The sequence below is a fragment of the Neomonachus schauinslandi genome, chromosome 7 (assembly GCF_002201575.2).
Source record: "Neomonachus schauinslandi chromosome 7, ASM220157v2, whole genome shotgun sequence".
NCBI lineage: Eukaryota > Metazoa > Chordata > Mammalia > Carnivora > Phocidae > Neomonachus > Neomonachus schauinslandi.
Genome location: NC_058409.1, coordinates 85,382,720 through 85,404,072, shown reverse-complemented (window position 1 = coordinate 85,404,072; position 21,353 = coordinate 85,382,720). Strand labels below are relative to the sequence as shown.

The 21,353-nt window shown below is 40.0% G+C and overlaps 1 protein-coding gene across 3 annotated transcripts; it reads right to left on the bottom strand.

Moving 5' to 3' along the window:
• Nucleotides 1–6,234: 6,234 nt before the first annotated feature.
• Nucleotides 6,235–12,826, bottom strand: SRP19 (signal recognition particle 19). 3 transcript variants are annotated; one of them, XM_044916804.1, is made up of 5 exons: nucleotides 12,713–12,826; nucleotides 12,014–12,089; nucleotides 9,167–9,238; nucleotides 8,953–9,064; nucleotides 6,235–6,801 (listed from the first exon to the last, which is right to left on the bottom strand). In XM_044916804.1, exons 1-5 carry the CDS (start codon nucleotides 12,751–12,753, stop codon nucleotides 6,770–6,772), a joined length of 333 nt encoding a protein of 110 aa, XP_044772739.1. In that variant the 5' UTR covers nucleotides 12,754–12,826; the 3' UTR covers nucleotides 6,235–6,769. The 3 variants fall into 3 exon arrangements, with proteins under 3 accessions (XP_044772739.1, XP_021554609.1, XP_044772738.1); XM_021698934.1 differs by having other exon boundaries at nucleotides 6,235–6,769; XM_044916803.1 differs by lacking the exon at nucleotides 9,167–9,238 and having other exon boundaries at nucleotides 6,235–6,769.
• Between the last annotated feature and the right edge of the window lie 8,527 nt (nucleotides 12,827–21,353).

Genomic DNA, 21,353 nt, shown 5'->3' with positions numbered 1-21,353 from the left:
TTAGGTTTAAAGGAAACCTAAACTGCTTTCTACCACCTGTCATGTTACACAGTCTCAGAGAATTTGGTTGCCTCTAAGTATATTTTGACATAGTAAACACTTGTATGTGCCTCCAGATTACTCTGTACTTTAAAGAGACCAAGGAACAACTGGAGAATTTTATTAAAAATATCTGCTTCCGGAGGGTGTGTTTTGGTCAGCTGTGTCTTCTACGTCTGCTTTTAACGTCTGTCTACCTAGAATCATGGTGTCTGGAGTAAGAGTTCACATCCTTAGCCATCAGATACTAAGTTCTATGTAGTGCAGTAGGAAAGTAAATATATTTGAGAATGACCTTACTTAAACGTTTTTCTGGCTCTTTACTACAATATTAGCTTATAAAATCTATAACATAAACCTCATAGAGGATTAAGAGCAATAAGGAGTTTCTTTGGTTAGATCACTGGTTTTCAAACTTCAGTGTGTATTGGATTTTCTCTTGGGGGGAGGGGACTGTTAAAACAGATTGCTAGTCTCATCCCCCAGAGTGTCTGATTCAGCAGGTCCGGGGTGGGACTGAAAAATCTGCATTTCCAGTAAATTCCTGGGTGAGGCTGATGGTCCAGGAACCACACTTTGAGGTAAAACCCCTGGGTTAGGTAAATGCTATCTTTACACTTAGTATACAGTGGATTTTAGATCTGGCTGCATATTACAATTACCTGAGAAGCTTTCCCAAAAATGCTGGTATCTGCCTCCACTACCAGAAATTCTGACATTAATCTACTGTGATACCCAGGCACCAGGATGCTTTTAAAACTCTAGGGTGATTCTGGGGCGCCTGCGTGGCTCAGTCGCTTAAGCGGCTGCCTTCAGCTCATGATCCCAGGGTCCTGGGATCGAGTCCCGCATCCGGATCCCTGCTCTGCGGGAAGCCTGCTTCTCCCTCTCCCACTCCCCCTGCTTGTGTTCCCTCTCTCGCTGTGTCTCTCTGTCAGATAAATAAAATCTTTAAAAAAAACCAACAACTCTAGGGTGATTCTAGTATGTAGCTAGGGTTGAGAAATAGAAACTACTAGTGAGGTCAAGAATCCTGAGGTCTGGAGAGTTTGTCTTAGCTCATTAGTTCACCAGGAGTGTGTCCCTAATGCTGCAGTAACACCTTGCCACAAATGTAGGGGCTCAAACAGTATAAATTGAGTAGCTTACAGTTCTGGAGATCAGACATCGGAAATGGTGTGCAGGGCTGCATTCCTCCTGGAGACCGTAGGGGAGAATCCTTTTCCTTACTTCTTTCAGCTGGAAGCCGCTTGCACTCATTGGCCTGTGGCCCCTTAAGTCCTCCAACTTCGCTTCCCTTTTAGAAGGATCCTTTTGATGACACTGGGTCCACCTGGATAATCCAGGCTACTCTCTCCAGCTGAAGATACTTAATCACATCTGCAAGGCCTTTTGCCATGTGAGGTAATATTCACAAGGGTTTTTTTTGGGGGGGGCACATTATTCTGCTACCACACCTCATCTCTTTGGTATAGAAATTTTGTTATAAAGTCACCCCCAATATCAAAATAACTGCAAAGAGCAATCTTAATGTTGGGAAGGAACTAAAAAAAGGAATGGTGAAGAAATACCTTATCTTCTTCCAAATGAAAGACCAGCAGTTTGTCCTCCAGAGATAATAAGATCTTTAGAGTGGGGAGGACACAGGCAGAGTTGAGGGAGGGAAGTTGTGTTAAAAACAGGACTGAGGGGCGCCTGTGTGGCTCAGTCTGTTAAGCGTCTGTCTGCCTTCAGCTCAGGTCATGATTCCAGGGTCCTGGGATCGAGTTCCCCATTGGGCTCCTTGCTCAGCAGAGAGCCTGTTTCTCCCTCTCCCTTTCTGCTCATGTGCTCTCTCTAAAATAAATAAAATCTTTAAAAATAAAAAAGCAAACAAAACAGGATTGAGTGACTCAATGCTGAGACCCATTTCTCTCACGCCACCTTCTCCCCCTGGTCTCCTAGACCTTTATCCTCCTGGAAGCTTGTTGAACAACTCTCTGGGAACAGATCAGCCTAAAACATTTCTGATCTTGGAAATTCCCCCTAAAAGGATATTTGAGCCAGATATCCCTTTAGTGAAACAGTCTGCAAGCCCTTCTTAAGTGCCTAGAACTTCCAATCAACTTTTATGGGTTTTTTTACTCTTAAAAAGCCATCAATCTAAGGAAAGCCACTTAACATATCAGGGATCAAAATAAAAACAAACAAGCCAAAAAGGTAATTGGAAGCAAAAAAATATAAACCATATCCCGTGAGAAATAAGAATGACACTTATGAATTAAGGACAGAATGCAGGGCGCCTGGGTGGCTCAGTAGGTTGAGCGTCTCTTGGTTTTGACTCAGGTCATGATCTCAGGGTTGTGGGATTGAGCCCCGCGTTGGCTCTGTGCTCAGTGTGTGGAGTCTGCTTGAGAGATATTGTCTCTCCATCTCCCTCCACCTTGGCTTCCCCCCCAGCTCGTGTTCTCTCTCAAATACATAAATAAAAATCTTTAAAAAAAAAAAAAAAGAACGCTAGAAAAAGGAAATATTCAGATGACAAGAGAGCTTGGAGAAGTTGAAAATACGAGAAAAATGAAAAGTTCAACAGAGGGGTTGGAAGACAGAGTTAAGGAATTCAAAATAGAACATAAAGGCCAAGAAACAGAAATAAGAGGAAAAAAAGATGAGAAAACTTGAGAACCAGTCCAGCATGTCCAATATCCAAATAAGGAGTTCCAAGATCAGAAACGGTAGAAAAACCACTGATGAAATTTTCAAGAAAATTCCCAGAACTGAAGAACACAAGTAGGTACCCAGCACAACAGACAAAAAAGGGCCCACACAAACCACACTATTGTGATATTTTAGAATTCTGAGATGTGGTGAGTTTCAACAAGAAAATTGTGGGTGACAAAAGATCATGAACTGGGGCACCTTGGTGGCTCAGTCAGTTAAGCATCTGCCTTCGGCTCAGGTCATGATCCCGGGGTCCTGGGATTGAGCCCCACATAGGGCTCCCTGCTCAGCGGGGAATCTGCTTCTCCTTCTGCCCTTCCTCCCCACTCGTGCTCTCATGCTCTCTCTCTCACTCTGCTCTCTCTCTCTCAAATAAACTAAAAACAAAACAAAACAAAAAAACACATGAACTACAATGGCTTGGACTTCCCTGCAGCTATAACATTAGTCATAGGACCATGTATAGAGTGTAGCTGTGCACTAGGCCTAAAGGGTTGTAAGTAGAGAAGGTAAAAGGCTCCAGAAGAACTTCTTTAAAAAGATGACATTAAACTATCTGATGTGAACAAACTTATGTACTTACGTGCATATTTACGTAGCTCTATGCCCAGCACAGAGCCCAACACGGGGCTTGAACTCAATACCCTGAAATCAAGACCTGCACTGAAATCGAGTCAGATGCCCAATGGACTGAGCCACCCAGGTACCCTTGAATAAATTTTTTCTTTTTAAGATTTATTTTAGAGAGAGGGCACAAGAGGGAGGGGCAGAGGGAGAGTGAGAGCTCAAGCAGACTCCATGCTGAGCGAACAGCCCGACTCTGGGCTTGATCCCACAACCCTGAGATCATGACCTGAGCTGAGATCAAGAGTGAGACGCTTAACCGACTGCACTACCCAGATGCCCCAAACAAACTTTTTGAAAGGACATTTTGACAACTGATAATTTGTGGTTGAGTTAGTGATATTCAAATAAAAAAAAAATTAGCTCTGAGGAACACACAAATCCAGAAAACAAAAATAACAATAGCATACTTCAGTGTTTCTCACTTTAATGTGCGTTAAGAATACCTTGGGGATCTTTTACATTCTGGGCTGGGCCAGTTTCTGCATTTTTCACAAGCTCCCAGGGGAGACCAGTGCTGCTGGACCCCTGACCACACTTTTGAGTAGCAAAGTACTACATGGTTCAGCTATGAATGAAATATAGGATAGTAATGTAAACTATGAATAGTGATTAAAATCAAGAAATATATTGGTAGGAGGGAGGATGGGAAGCATATGTTGGGGGTAAAGGAAGGAAAACTAAATCGTCCTCTTCTACAGATTAAAATTAACACTTAAAACCGAAACTATTAAAACTAGCTAGCTCTTTAAATTATATGTAACACTGATAATAATAAAGTCCTTAAAAAGGGGGCAAAGGATGTAAACAGCAATCACTGAAATAAATACAAATGGCATTTCAACATAAGTGCTCAGTCTTGCTCACTAGAAAAGATTCTATTTTCTACTTAAGAAAGGTTCAGTTATGCAATGATTGCAACAATGTGAAGAAACAGCAATACAATGTTACAGCAAGAGTTCTGAAACCTTTTCTGACACTCTTTATTGCCCCATAACCAAAGTAATTTTAGACTCTGGTCATCTTTCTGTGACAAATTATTTGACTGCCCCAATATCCAGCGTCAACTTTCTTCTTTGGCTGACTATTCTCATTACTGAGAAAGCTATATAGTCACTTTCCTAGCTTCTCATGTAGCTGAAGATGGACATGAGCCACAGTACTCAACAAGGAGACTTAAATGAAAGTTGGCTGGGAGGGATTTTGAGAAATCTTTAGCTTTCCTTTTTTTTTTTTAAGATTTTATTTATTTATTTGAGAGAGAATGAGAGCGAGCACATGAGAGGGGGGAGGGTCAGAGGGAGAAGCAGACTCCCTGCCGAGCAGGGAGCCCGATGCGGGACTCGATCCAGGGACTCCAGGATCATGACCTGAGCCGAAGGCAGTCGCTTAACCAACTGAGCCACCCAGGCGCCCTTTAGCTTTCCTTTTAAAAGGGGACAGAACTGGCTGGCACAGCTATCTCTTCATTCTACCCTGAACTCTGATGTGACATTCGATGTTCTATCAGCCCTTTTATAAGCTTCAGACAACAATCCCAGAGGTGTTAGAAACCATGGATAGTGGAATGGAAAGAGAAAAGAGTGTCAGTGAGCAGCTGAACTAATACCTGTAGTAACTTTTGGACTTCATGTTAATTCAAGGAAAAAATTATTCCTGATTAAGTTCATTGTTTTGTTACGCACATTCCTGATACATTTTCCCAGAGGGTTGCTCTGAATCTTGTTTTGCATGTGCTGCCCCAGTATTTACTTATAAGTCAAATATATAAACTGCTATACCGTTATGTTCACTCTAAGACATGTTAACAACAGAAATTATTAGAGAAAAAAGTGAAGATTCTAATCTTCTTCCTGCACATCCATGGATCATCTTCATACAGCTTGGGTGTTTTAAGTCCACTTAAAGCTCTGAAACGCTGGGTTCACTTATTTTGTAACCAAGTGGAATTTCTTATCTCAAGCAATAAAAACTTAAAGAAAATGGGATTTACTAGAATGATATAAAGCACAGTTGATAGAATTCACAGAAGAGCCAAACCAGGCCACAAGAACAGGACTCGGATAACTCAAATTTGTAGACCATTATATATCTTGGCTCCCAGCATCTTTATGTCTGTATTTCTGTTCCAGATTTGAATTCCCGAGAAATAAACCATTGGCCTGGCTTGGGTCATACACTGTGGTCAAGAGGCAGTCCTGTAATTAATAGCCCTTCCAGAAGCATATGAAGTCAGAGAAGGCAGTTCCCCAAATGATGCTCTGTAGACAAAAACAAATGGCTGGATAGGGATTCTCTTAAATCTTACACAAAATTACCACTTTCAGAAACAGTGCTTTGGAATAAAAGTCAGAATCTTTGATCCAATTTAGTTTCTTGAAAAAAAGTACATCTCAAGGTGTTAAAGCATGGGTGATTTTATTTTTATTTTTTAAGATTTTACTTATTTGACAGAGAGAGAGAGCACAAGTAGGCAGAGTGGCAGGCAGAGAGAGAGGGAGAAGCAAGCTCCCTGACGCGGGGCCCGACTGGGATCATGACCCGAGCCGAAGGCAGACACTCAACCGACTGAGCCACCCAGGCACCCCAAGCATGGGTAATTTTAGAACTCCAATTAAAATAATGTTCTTAAGCCTACAAAATAAGCAAATCTAAAGCTTAACGTCCAGGACTTTCCATACATCAAAAAACTAGTAATTGAACAATTACAATTGATTAAAATAATATGATCAGTAGATGTCCAAGAGGATTTAACCATTTTCTTCTAGTTTTAAGCTCACACTAAGCTTCCACTACCCATTTTATTCACTTAAATTATCTCCTCTACTAGCATTAATTAGTTCATAAGCAAAGGAGCAAAAGCCACAAAAGTCAAATTTTATTTCATTAACTTAAATGCTGAAGAAAATGTGTATTTCAAATCTTTAATTAAACTCATTTATCTGAAACATGTTTACACACAGGACAGATACAGGATTTCAAGTAACTTATGGTAGAGTCCATTGTCCATTTAAAAATATGCTTCTTTCTTCCACAAAAACTCTGTTGAAAGGCAAAAAAAATTTCCTTTATACTACATAAAAGCTAGATGCAAACTTCTGATGTATATTTCTTTCATTGTCAACTCTGATGCTGAAGCTGGGAGGCAGAGATGTCCATAGTTCGGTTAAATGATGCAAATAAAAAGCTTCCATTTCTCTGAGATATAAATTAGAAGCCTTCATTCACTGTCTATCACAGTAGTACCACAGACTTGATTGACTCATATCCGGTCACTTCTTCTTCTTTCCTTTCCCTTTTTTACTTCCCTCTCCTTGCTGAAGACTTTGGTCACCACCTCCTATTTTTTGTGTCCTTGTTTTTAGTTTGGGTATCATTTCTGCTACATACAACATTACTGACTTACCTAGGAACAAGAAGTTAGGCTTAGTGTACAATCTAAGGAATAAGACAAACAAGCTCATTAACTTGAAAATCACATCAGGAAAATGACAAGGATTTAAACAAAACAAAACAAAACAAAAAAACACTACAAAGACATGACTTACTCAAGTGGGAGCTTTCCTGGAGAAAATGTGCTAAGAATAATACTGAAATATTTAACTGAACAAAATCAAAACTTAAAACACTTTATTTGAAACACAAATTTTGGTCCTGGTTCTGTAACTGACTTCAAGATCAAAGGAGAGTAAGTCTAAATACAACAATCTGGAAACAGAGTCAGGATATCATTATATCTTAAGCTAAAGAAACACAGGGCTGCTCCATCTTATAACAAAAAAAACAATGTTATCAAGCTACAAAAGATATTACTCACATGCCCAGATGATTTAATGTGTACAGGTACCCTGCTCTGTGCACTAACTACCTCCTCCAGATCTAGTAGCTACTTTCAACACACGGAGCCCCTTAGTTTTTCCCTTTTTACTTTCTTACTTTTTTCTTATTGGAAACTGGGAGCAACATTTTTCAACTGTAATTTTTACTTACAGTTTATTTACTGGTCAAGTTAAAAGTTTTTTGTCTCTTGATTTGTCTTTTGACTTTTGAGATTTTATTTATTTATTTGAGAGAGAGAGCGAGAGCAAGCACAAGTGGGGGAGGGAGTAGAGGGAGAGAGAGAAGCAGACTCCCCCCTAACCAGGAAACCGGAGACAGGGCTCGATCCCAGGATCCTAGGATCATGACCTGAGCTAAAGGAAGATGCTTAACCAACTGAGCCATCCAGGCTTCCCTGTCTTTTGACTTTTAAGAAATAGTAAAGGAAGATGTCCAAGAGAAGAAATACACCGTAACATACTACCTGTTACTCCAGAGTCAAAATCTTGTTTCTAGAAATATCTACCAATCTGGACAGGTTTTAGCATAGAAAAACCAATCTGGGATGCCTGGATGGTTCAGTCAGTTAAGTGTCTGCCTTCGGTTCAGGTCATGATTCCAGGGTCCTGGGATCGAGTCCCACACCAGGCTCCTTGCTCAGCGGGGAGCCTGCTTCTCCCTCTGCCTGCTGTTCCCTCTGCTTGTGCTCTCTCGCTCTGACATAATGAATAAATAAAATCTTAAAAAAAAAGAAAAACCAATGTATTTTAATTTAGCAGACACTGGGTGGCTGTTGGTTGAGTGTCTGCCTTTGGCTCAGGTCATGATCTCAGGATCCTGGGATCGAGCCCCGCACTGGGCTCCCTGCTCAGCGGGAAGCCTGCTTCTCCCTCTGCCTGCCATTCCCCCTGCTTGTGCTCGCTCTCTCTTTCTGACAAACAAACAAACAAATAAATAAATAAATACCATTTAGTTGTCAGCTTGGGGTTATTGTGACAAGAAAAAAAATAACAGTTCCATTTAAAAAATTACAGTTTTTAGAAATAAAGAATTCAGAAAAGAATCATGTGCATCTTCCCCAAACCCAGAATTAATTATTTTGCAATACTGATATTTGGTTACTGTTGTTTTTTTTAAGAAATAAAACACTAGAGATAATGTTAGTCTTCTCTGACCACCATTCCTGTGCCCCACTCCCCACTCCCTGCTCATCATTAGGTTACCTACTATTTTAAGACTGGGGTTTTCTTCCAGTCCATTAAATAAAATTTACATATATAATATCAATAAACAATATTACATATACATCAATAAACAGTAACATTTTGTATTTAAATGTACCGAAGTGGTACCACACTATGCATTTCTTTTGCTGTTTTCACTCAGTATGGCTTTTAGATTAATGATAGAAATTATTAACAGGCCTCAAAGTCCTCTAGGATCTGAAATGGCAATTAACATCTGACCACTCAATAATTCTACACTCTTAACCTGAGAGTAATGACAGACTTCCAGAGGTTTATAAGACGTTCACAAAACAAATTTTTTGGACAAACGATTAGGTTTCATCACATTCTCAGAGGTCCCTAGCTTAAAAGGTGTGAGAACCACTGTTTTCCTCTCCTCAGCAATAGTCCTTTCCTAAATTCATCTGCAGAATGCAAATTATTATTTTTACCTTTCAAAGGGGTCAGTTTTAGAATGTTTTTTGCAGAGTAGAGGAATACCCTGTTGCCAAACTTTATTTGTTCATTTTTTAAAAAAGCTTACGTGATGGGAACTGTACAAGACAGAGGCTGCCGTCTTCCTGTTTGAGCTGGACCCGGACTCTGCCCCTGTACTGAACATCACGATTCCACTCTCTAGAGTACATTTTATTTTTCTAACACAAAAAACAAAAAAACACACAAAAAAAACAGGCTTTAAAAAGTTGTTACATCAATGAGATTCAGTAGGAAAAATAGCAAAGAAAGAACCCTCTTACCTCAAGGAATACATTAAGTCCAACTGCTGAGCACACATCTTGAATCTCAGTAGCTGTAGGATTTTCAACAGCCTGAACAGTTAAAAACAAAAACACTAAATAGCTTACCTTCAGTGGATACTACTATATTGTTGTGTAAATCATTTCAAATATGAGGATGACAATAGTTATCAAAACCTTAGATTTCCTTTGTCACTAGGTATGGTTGTTTCCACTGTAATTTTTAAAAGTACAGGAATAACACTGATTCATACTTGTGTGTCCATCTCCCTTTCAACAGAACATACACTTCACAAAGGCAGGGACTGTTCTGTTTATCTGTATATTCCCAAGTATCTGGAATGATGCTTGGAACATAGTAGGTGCTCAATGAATACTGACTAAACAACTATTATAGATACAACCACTTTAGAAAATTGTTTGGTAGTATCCACTAAAGCTAAACATATGCATTCTTTATGGCTCTGCAATTCCACTTCTACGTACATATCCAAGAACAATACAAAAATATGTTTCCTATGGGGCACCTGGGTGGCTCAGTTGTTAAGTGTCTGCCTTCGGCTCAGGTCATGATCCCAGGGTCCTGGGATTGAGCCCTGCATCGGGCTCCTTACTTGGCAGGAAGCCTGCTTCTCCCTCTCCCTCTGCCCCTGCTTGTGTTCCCTCTCTCACAGTCTTTCTGTCAAATAAATAAATTAAAAAAAAAATACATGTTTCCTAGAAGAAAAACTCAAGAATGTTGACAGCAGAAATATATATAACAGCCTCTAACTAGAAACAACCCAATTATCCATCAATGGTAGGATGGACTGTGATGTATTTATACAATTCAGTACTACAGAGCAGTGGTTTTCAGCAAGGCAATTCTGCCCCATGACATTTAGCAATTTTAGGAGACATTTCTAATTGTCACAGGAGTCAGGTAAGGCACTGGTATCTCGTGGGTAGAGGCTGAAGATGCTGCTAAACAACCTAAAATGCACACACCAGCCCTGATAACAAAGAATTACCTGGCTCAAAATGTCAATGGTGCTGCTGTTGAGAAACCCTGCTACACAGCAATGAAAATTAACAAACTACACTAACAAATGTGAATAAATTTAAGCTTAAAGTTCAGTGAAAAAAGACAGATACAAAAGTACATAGTGTATAATGCCTTTTAAATAAAGTTTTAAATTTTTTTTTTTAAGATTTTATTTATTTGTGAGAGAGTGAATGAGAGACAGAGAGCATGAGACGGGGGAGGGTCAGAGGGAGAAGCAGACTCCCTGCTGAGCAGGGAGCCCAATGCGGGACTCGATCCAGGGACTTCAGGATCATGACCTGAGCCGAAGGCAGTCGCTTAACCAACTGAGCCACCCAGGCGCCCTTAAATAAAGTTTTAAAACAAGCAAAAGTAATCTATTGTGTTGGAAGTCAGGATACGGTTATCCTTGTGTGTGAGTCTACGTGGTGGGGGAAGTGACTGTGAGGAGACAAAGGAATCTTCCTGCGTGCTGATCAAGCTTTCTTTTTTTAATTTGGTTGCTTGGTTACCCATGTGTATTCTGTTTGTAAAGGTTAATCAAGATAGACACTTCAGACTTATGTATACTTCTGTGTGTATGCTGTACACCAATAAAGTTAAAAACAATTCAGTTATTCTCCAAATTATGTGAGAGCTTGCTACCAGAGGCCTCTGTCACAGTGGCTTGATGTCAGGCATTTTCCTGAATGAGTGCTTTGCTAGTCTCTTTTACCCTGGGGCAGCAGAGGAGACTCTCCTTTAGATATATTTAAACAGCAAAATGGGAGACATTAAATAACACAAAAATAATGCACTGCTTTAGGCTAAGTTACCTTGAATCTGTTGTTAGATTACAAAATTTAAGTAACTCTTAAAAAACAGAATATGACATCAATTTTGAAAATAAAAAGCTACAGGGGCAACTGGGTGGCTCAGTCATTAAGCATCTGCCTTCGGTGCAGGTCATGATCCCAGGGTCCTGGGATCGAGCCCTCCATCGGGCTCCCTGCTCTGCGGGAAGCCTGCTTCTCCCTCTCCCACTCCCCTTGCTTATGTTCCCTCTCTCGCTATGTCTCTGTCAAATAAATAAATAAAATCTTAAAAAATAATAAATAAAAAGCTACAAAGACCCTTCGCTTGTCATTAGGCACGTTCCAAACAAGTCACCACGCCAACTGAGAACTTGAATTTTCCCATTCAAACAGCACAAGGGAGAAATCATATTTTTTTCAAACTATAACACCTACTTTTTAGAAGTATTAATTTTAAACTTTACCCCTCAAAAAAAAAGATTATGGACATAAACTATAGAACTCAACACATCTAAATTCTCTGCAAGTCTTGGGGCACCTGGGTGGTTCAGTCTGTTAATAATCAGACTTTTTTTTTTTAAGATTTTATTTATTTATGAGAGACAGACTGAGAGAGAGAGGCAGAGGGAGAGGGAGAAGCACCCAATGCAGGACTCGATCCCAGGACGCTGGGATCATGACCCGAGCCAAAGACAAATGCTCAACCGACTAAGCCACCCAGGCGCCCAAGGGTCAGACTCTTGATTTCAGCTCAGCTCATGATCTCTGGGTGGTGGGATGGAGCCACTCAATGGGGAGTCTGCTTGGGATTCTCTCTCTCTCCCTCTCCCCCCATCCCTACCCCCCTCTTACTCTCTCTCAAATAAACAAATCTTAAAAAAAAAAAATTCTCCGCAAGTCTTGTTTAATAACTCAACTGCATTCTGGAGTTGAGTTATATAATATCATATAATGCTACAGTTTCATTTCCTTTATTATAAGGGCAAGATTGTCATAACCTTGGTTTAAAAAACAACAGGCAAACCCTACCTTACTTATGGGGATTCGCCTCCCCTCCGCGATGGTCTTCTTGTTATTTAAATAAGCAGGATAGATACAAATGAACCTGCCACAGAAAGAAGCACAGCTAGTATTACTAGAGCAGTATTGACAAAATTTCATTCATTCTTTCATCATCATCAGGATAGCCAGCACGCCTATTATTTGCTTAATATTTTTTCTTTAAATTGCCTCCCCTGTACTTAACTTACTTAAAAAGCAAACTCTAGTTTACTACCCCAGATGGAAAATAACATCACTTATTGGAGAAGGTTTAAAACCAAACCAAAACAATGCCTTCACCGTTCAGTTAGACACAGCTGGCTATCAAGTTCCTGTGGGTGGAGCCTGCTCTCAGAAACCACGCCATCAGAAGTATCAGAACACTTGGAAAAACCCAAACGTGCCTTTCTGAACGTAACAATGAAAAGAACACATTTCTCACTTTGTGAGTCTGTTATTTAATGTCCTGTCCACGTAGCACCCAAAGTCCTTTGTCTCAGGTGCAGGCAGACAGTGAGCTATCTAGAGTCGGAATTTCGGGGACACTACGAAAAGCCTGGAGCTGCTGGGCACCCGGAGGAACCAACACCTGGAAGAGGCCCGGAGCCTGGGGCCGGAGCCAAGCTCCACCCTCCAGCCTTTCTCGGGGATGGGGAGGGCGGTGCAGCACCCCTTCTCAGGACCCACCTGTCCTGGTCGGCCGGGGACCGAGCGGCGGCACAAGCCATCTTCACCCAGGCCCGCAGAGGGCCCACCCAGGACCTCCCGGGGAACTACCGCCCGGAACTCGGTTCTGAGATTTCGCGGACAACTCTGGCTTCCGGCGGAAGTCCTGCCCACCGACGCGCCTACGCGTCCGTGGCTTTTCGCCGATCGTTTGTTCCAGCATCTGTCGCTCGGCGCCAGCGTCTCTAGTTTCTGACGTGGCGTTAGAACCTCTCCTCTCGCGAGAGGATCCACGAAAGCGTCAAATTCCTACTCAAATCTTGTCAAAAGTTTTAAGAGTCTACGCTGCCGCTGAAATGGGGTTACGTTTTTACGGGTCCTTCACGTCCAATTTCACACTGACTTTGGTGTTAGCTACCCTCACCCTTAGGTGAAGGCTCTATACCGCGGGTGATCTGTCTACACAGATCCGAGCAGGCAAGGAAATGCCTTTTAGGTTTAATCTTTATCTGCTTCTGGGCCCCACAGTTTGCTTTCAACTTGGCAAATATGGGTTTTATAGTGGTGAAACAAGAAAAATTACTGGTACTGTTTCAGTGAGCTGTGTAAATGTTAGAAATTTGACCATACACCTTTTTAAACTTCAGAAGATCACCTTCTACCCTATAATTCATTATTTTTTGCATACCTTAGGTTAATTGCAAAGCACTATTTCAGCATTTCCGTTCATCAACAGAATACACCTTCACTCCTGTTTTAGTAGTGGTTGCTTATTCCACACCAACAAAGGCACTTTTCATAAAACCGGGCAAGGTAAGATAAATGTTTAATATTACAGATGAAAAAACAAACTAGACAAACACCCCCCTCACCCCCACCCCCAAAAGCCTGAGTCTCACTGAGGTTAGGTAATTTGCCAATTCAGGCTAATGATGGCTGAGTATAGATATCCAGCTGGTCCGTCTGGAAGCCCCTGACTTTTCTCCATCCCCTCAATCCCCGCCTCTCAGTCATCCTTGTAGTTTCTTAGTACCAGATTAGTTTGGTGCTGATTTAAATACGTCAGTCTTACTTCTTAAAGTATACATGATTCCTGTAAAAAGAGCTTAATGCAATGACCAACAAAATGGAACAGGGTTGAAATGAAACTAAGCTTTAAAATGCCTAGTTTGCCTGCTTTAGGATTTTGCTTTTATACTTTAGTTCCATCATAAAAACTCAAATACTTCTTTTCAGAAAATCAACATTTTACATATACATATGGAAAAACTGGGAATGAACAAGGTAGTCTGAGGTTAAATATATCCAGTAGCCTATTTACCATAGGGTTTTCTTAGACCTACGTAATTGCAGACAAAAAACCCAATATTAAAATTGGTTATATTTCCTGGCTCATAAACACTAAGGGAGTTAATGATGGAGCTGATATTTTTGAGTGTCATTGTATGCTAGATTCATAACTTCTATTTAACTCTACGCTATTGTTGAAATATCCTACAAGGAAAAGATGGTGGGAAGGGAGACAGCAATGTTGTTACTGCACTGAAGATTAAAGAAACAGTGAATACAAAGTTTTAAAATGCTAATGCTTGTGGAAAAGCAAGCATTAGCAAGCAAAAGGTTGGTTTAAAGGGGAATGAAGTTGGACGTGGAAATGAAAATGATGAAAGGGCTTTAGAGATTGAGGCACTGGTTTTCAAATCTAATTTTTATCAAACTGTCTTCCTTTTCCTTATTTAGATGTGCCACTAAATCCAGCCTGTCAGCCTTGGTTGAGGCTTCTGGGTAGGGGTGGGGTGGAAAGAGAAGACCAAGGTGGGCAAGAGAATTTTCCAAAATAGTTGAATAAGAATTGGAAGAAGGAGGAAGAAAGGGATGAAAGAAGAGGTGTGATATATATGTGTGTGTGGGCAGGAGGGGACTGGCAGAGATGTAAGTAAGATGATCTGTGAGCTTTGACAGAAAAAGTGATAAGGGGAAGAAATGGTGAATTAGATAATATCTGTGCTACAAATCACTTGATGGCTTCTATTGCATCCAACAAGGACATTTTGAGAAGCTGTGCCAGCTACTCTGAGAAGTGTTAGGGATACAGATAAAAATAATAAAATAACTCTTGTTCAAGTTTCTCACAAGTCTAAGGGGTGAGACTGTTAGGCAGACATGTATACCAGGGCTATCCAAGCCTGCACTGAGTCCATGAGAGTACTCAGGCACGCTTGGGTATGGCTAACTCATGGTTTGGTTTGCCTGTTTCACTTGTGTATTATGATGTAACAAAACACCCTAAAACTTAGTGCTTTAAAACAACAACTTATTTGCTAACAAAACGGTAGTTTGGGTAGAGCTCAGCTGGAACAGCTTATCCCTATTCTATATGGCATCTGCTGGAGCTAGAAAATCCCAAGTGACTTCTTCACTCCTATATCTCTGCCTCAGCTGGTATGGCTGGAACAGCTGAAGGTTGGCCGGTACCTTCCTCTTCCTGTGGTGTAGCCTTTCCATATGGCTACGCTGAACTTTGACAAAGGCTCTCTCCTTGGTGCACCTGGGTGGTTCAGTTGGTTAAGTGTCTGCCTTTGGCTCAGGTCTTGATCTCAGGGTCCTGGGATCAAGTCCGGTGTAGGGTTCCCTGCTCAGTGGGAAGCCTGCTTTTCCCTCTCCCTTTGCCCATACCCTGCTTGTGCTCTCTCTCTCTCAAACAAATACATAAAAATCTTTAAAAAAAAAAAGGCTCGCTACTTGACCAAACCTTAGGTAGGATCCTCTGAGCTCTTGTTTTGACTAGGCCTTAACCTTGGCCCAGGCTCTATCTTCTGCCTGCTAGCCCAATTTTAACAAGAATACTGCTACATTGGGTATATTTGTTAGGGTTCTCCAGGGGGGGAGAACTATAGTATATATATAGATATATGAGATTATTATAGGAATTGGCTCACACCATTATGGAGGCTGCACTATGCCACAATATGCTATCTGAAAGCTGGAGAACCAGGAAAGCTGATGGTATAAATCAATCTGAGTTCAAAAGCCTGAGAACCAGGAGAGCTGATGGTGTAAGTCCAAGAGTTAAGATATCTGAGAACTAGGAGATCAGATATTGGAGGGCAGGAGATGGAGGTCCCAGTTCAAGAAGAGAGAGAAAAATTTGCTCTTCCTCTACCTTTTTGTTCTATTTGGACTCTCAACAGATTAGATGATGCCTGACCATATTGGTGAAGGCAGATATTCTTTACTCAGTTTTCTGATTAAATGCTAATCTCTTCTAGAAACAAATTCACAGGCACACCCTGAAATGTTTTAACAGCTATCTGGGCATCCCTTAGCCCAGTTAATTTGACACAGAAAATTAACCATCACAGTAAATGTGGTGAGTGTCCCCCCTTACCCTTGTTATCTGATCACCCTCAATATCTGATCAAATTCCTCATTCCCCATCTCTGATATGTAAGTCCTTGGCCTGTCTTCAACAAGAATTTACCCTTAGTAATTTTCTATCTACTCATGCCCTCATTCTGTTCTTTGGTTATAAATCTCCAACTGTCTTTGCTGCATTTGGAGTTGAGCTGATCCCTCTCCTCTACTGCAATATCCCTATTGCAATAGTCTTGAATAAAGTCTTCCTTACCATTTTACCAAGTGTCAGAATAACTTTTTCTTTAGCAACTTCTTCATAGCATGGTAATTTCAGAACTTCGTACATGGTGGCTGGCTTCCTGCAGATCACACTGTAGAAGCTACCAGGCCTTTTTAATGCCAGGTCTTGTAACTTCCTCTACATTTTACTGGTCAAAGCAGTCACAGGGCCAGCTCAGTAACAGGCTCATATTGTGAAAAAGCATGTGGAATGGCAGATACTATGCCATCTTTGAAAATATTATCTACCATAATGTCAGAAGTCAATCTTTCTTTTCTTTTTTTCTTTCTTTTCTTTCTCTGTCTCTCCTTCCTTCCTTCCTCTCTTTTCTTTTTCTTTCTTTCTTTCTTTTTTTCTTTCTTTCTTTCTTTTTTTTTCCTTCCTTCCTTCCTTCCTTCCTTCTTTTTCTCTTTTCTTTCTTCCTTTCTTCCATTCCTCCTTCCTTCCTCCCTCCCCCCCTCTCTCCTCCTCTCTCCCTATTTTCTTTTCTCTTTTCTTGTCTTGTCCTGTCTTTTTTCTTTTCTTTCATAGACTCCATGCCTAGCATGGAGTCAAATGCAGGGTTTGAACTCAAACCCTGAGATCAAGACCTGAGCTGAAATCAAGAGTCGGACACTTAACCAACTGAGTCATCCAGGCACCCCAAAAAGTCAATTTCTACAGAAGACAGAATTTACCCTAGGATAACTAAAAGTTAAGTACACCAACCCGACCTAATGACAGAGCTTTCACTGTCCAGGGGAAAATACAGAGCACAACGTGGTGTTTATGAGTAAGATTTGTCTACATGCCATATCCAGTCTCTGTTAGATTTGTATCTGTATCTTGGGATGGGAGAGTAGAGTATAAGGAAAATCTGTTTTAATGGAACTGTTTCATTAAAAATCCTTTAAAGCATTTGAACACAAGCAGTACTGCTTTGGCACTCTTACGGGAAAACGTTGATACCGAAGTGGAAAATAGGTGCTCTTTCCATTTCTAGAGGAATATAGTGCAATGTCTAGACACCAGCAACTGACAGTATAGTCCCCACATAGGCATCACCAAGATTCTGACTGGTGTCAGATGGAGAGGGCCATTTTGGTAAATATGGTTGGTCTGAAGTTGGTGTTCATAACAGTATTATGGCTTGGTTTCTGCCCCTGCAAAGTGAGAGAAAGGAAGTGATGCAGGAGCAGCAGTAAGAACAGAGATAACATGAGAACATTTACTGAAGAATCAAGATCAAAAAGATTCAATATCAAAAGACAGAGTTGTGGAAAAAAGACACACAGCTGGACTTATGCCAGTACAATTTCTTTATTTCAAGGATAAAAACAAAACCCTACAAACACCAAGATAGGAAATAAAAGTGATATATAATGGAAACAAAACTAGACTGATAGTTGAACTTCTTAGTAAACAATAGAAGTTTTCTGAGGAAAAAGAATTGTGACCAAAGTTGTGACCCAAATTATCCTTTGTGTGATGGCAAAAGAAAACAAAATTTTTAAAAGATTTTATTTATGAGAGAGAGCGAGAGCTTGCACACATGAGCAGGGGGAGGGGGAGGGGTAGAGAGACAAGCAGGCTCCTCGCTGAGCAGGGAGCCCGACTCCGACTCCAGCTCTATCCCAGGACCCCGAGATCATGAACTGAGCTGAAGTCAGACATTTAACCGACTGAGCCACCCAGGTGCCCCAAGAAAACAATTTTAAACAAGCTAGGATTTAGAAAGTATATCCCCAACTTAGCTTTTCTGGAAAAAATAACTATTTAAGGACACAGTCCAGTCAAGCCAAATTATATTAACATAATTGAAGAAAGTGAAAGACATGTAACAGAGGAAACAGTGGACACTTACATATAATTTATACTTAAATTCAAATAATTATTGATAATGTGATGGTGAAGCCAATTGCAATTGTTAAGAAAAGATTCTGAAAATTAAAAACAAGTGAGTACATTAATACTGGAATAGAGAATTTGCAAAGAACTTAGGGTTCCAACTAAAATAGTCAGTTTCTAAAATCATTTTAGCTGCTGCACCACCAGGGTTTTCATAGGACCCTGACTTCTCATTTTGCTGCCTCCTCATTGTTTTTGTCCTCCCCTATCTCTACTCCTCAGCCCCCTTCCCCCCCCCCCCATTGCCTGGGTACCCGGAGAATCCCAAGTTCTTGCCTCTCTTAAGCAAATCTGTGAAATTTTCTCTAACCCTCCTCCCACCTAAATTCCAGGCTTGGTTTTACAGATCCCCAAACCATCAAGGTCCTCAGCTAAAGAAATGGACCTCTGAGAACCTTCCTTTAACAAAATCCACCCTGCCCTGTCTGAAAGGAAGTTGTGGTTTTAAATAAAAACAGTTCCTTTTGTTTTGTAAAGACCAAGTCATCTGTCAAACACTGAGTCTCACTTGTTCCATGGTTTTTGTCAATATTTTGTAACTTTGATTCATACATTTGATGCTAAGTCATTTGAAATTTAAAGAAAGTCGTAAGTGATGTTACTCTCCTTTTTCATTGTTTGATGCCTTGTATCCAGAATTATACTGTGTCTGACATAAATTTGCCTTAACTGCTTTCTTTGCATTTGCCTGTGCAAGTTGTACTTTTAGTTTAATTCATTCTTGATCATTTTAGTGTGTCTTTTATTAATGGCATATAGTTGGAGGACTTTTTTACTTGACTCCAATCTGAGAGTCATTATTATATATGTTTAATCCATTTATTGCTATGGTATTACACTGTCATTTTATGCTTCTTTGTGGCTAATTCTCCCTTTATTTCTCCCATTCTTTGATATCTTGATCAAGTATTCTGAATTGTTGTCTTTGGCTAGTGATTTAGGTGGAAAATTTTATTTTTTAACATTGGGGTTACCATTAAAGTAAAAAATTGAATTTGTATTTTTCTAAGTTTAAAAATAAAATAGTATTATTAACACTGCCTACATAAAACCTGAAATTTAGCATGCTTCTCTCCCCTTGTGACTCGTTTCCCAATTTGGGTTAGAGTAATCTGGAATTTAAGATTATGAAAATTATTAAACATTTCATCTTTTCATTTTTGAGTTATGTAGACATTCATACTGAGATTACCAGATTAACCACAATTATTAACGTATTTATTCAGCTTTAAAAGTTTTATTGCTCAAACTTTGTTTCCTTAATACTTTTCCATTTATTTTAATTGTTTGGGCAGCAGGAATACTATGGTAAAACATATCATGGTTTCTGGTTGCCCAGTGCTTTCAAAATGCCCCTCATGGATTTGAAGAGTTCATGTTTTATGAATCCAGCTTCCTCGATGAAGACCAAAATTTGGACTTTCCCAGACTCTACAGGCATGTGACATAGCCTCTGCCAATCATGTCCACTCAAGCAAGACTTCAGTCCAGAAGTGAGCAGCGTGAGGAAGCAAGTGCCACAAGTAATCTTATTTTTAAGATTTTTAGGAGCTTTTAAGCTTTTAGGAGAGGCAAAGGGAAAATCTTTACTGAAGTGGTCTCACAGATGGTTGGGTATCCTTTCTGCTGTTTGGCTTCCAAGAATGATTTTTCTGGCCCTCAAACAGATCCTGAGAGCTACCTAATATTCTTTAAATGAACATCTTATCTTTTAGAGGTCTCGTTAACAGCCGTAAGAATCCTGAGTTATACAACTATTTCAGATAAATTAAATGTTACTTTGGCTGGTTTCAAAATTCTTAGGTAATATTTCCATTTCCTTCCAAATACTGCACACATTGTTCCATTGTTTCTTTTTTGGCATTTAGTATTGCAGAGAAATCTGATACCAACCTATTTTTTTTTTTTTTTTTTTGGTAGGCAGCCTATTCCTCTCTCCCCACAGATGTTTTTAGAAAGTGTTCTCTATCTTTGAAATTAAAAAATTAAGATGGGTCTAAATGTAGTTTTCTGTTATTTCAAGTTAAGTCAGCCTAATGCTACAAGATCTTTCAGTTCGAGCACTCAATCACCAACCAGAAATTTCCTTTGTGACTTTTATTTCAAGTTGATTGGCTCCGTCTTTTTTTTTTTTTTAAGCCAGGCAAGTCTTTGGTCACTAGCTAGTTGATGATGAGTCTCTTTTAGGTCAAGTATCCACCTCTGGTGCAAACAGCTATGGTCAGGGGGAAAGACTGGGTACATGGTTCAGCGACCAACAGTGGGGCTAAGTGTTTAGATTCCAATAGGTGTAGGTGGGCCAGGTAATGCTTGGCCTCATTGTCAATTGTTATTTTTCACTAATGCTGCTTTATATTCAATGGTCACCTTCACCAGTATACACTATGTTGAATATTTTTAATTAAAAAGAAGTACCAATCACATAATTTAGGAAAATAAGTGAATAGTCACAAGAGTAGAGAAAGAATTATCCTGAATATCAGAGAAAAGAAAGTGTATTTAGCACCAAGAACAATATAATACACATAGAACATACAGGTTGAAAGAAGCATCATTGGCCTAACAAAAACCAGGATATAGTTTTATAGACCACAGAACAGTTAAGAGAATGGCAGAAAAATGACCTGGTGTTTACAGGAGTTAAAGTCCATAGTTTTTAACACTATATAGTATTTTAAGGTCAGCATAGTATGAGGGAATTAGAAGTTAAAAAATAATTTATATATTCTATTTCAGCCACCATGACTTTTGAAAAATTTGTTTGGTAAATTTTGATGATCTGACTACTCAAATATTCTTCAGCTCTTGGCAATTTCCTTTTTGCATTTCTAGCACTGTTCTTTTCCTATTTTAGATACAAAGAAACTATGTGATAACATGAATTTAGATATAGTGCAACTAGCTAGCTCCCATCCTCAGCAAAAGCTTCATCTTCACTTAACCTGTGGTAGCATGATCTATATATATATATATTTTTAAAGATTTTATTTATTTATTTGACAGAGAGAGAGATGGTGAGAGAGGGAACACAAGCAGGGGGAATGGGAGAGGGAGAAGCCGGCTTCCTGCGGAGCAGAGAGCCCAATGTGGGGCTCGATCCCAGGACCCTGGGATCATGACCTGAGCTGAAGGCAAATG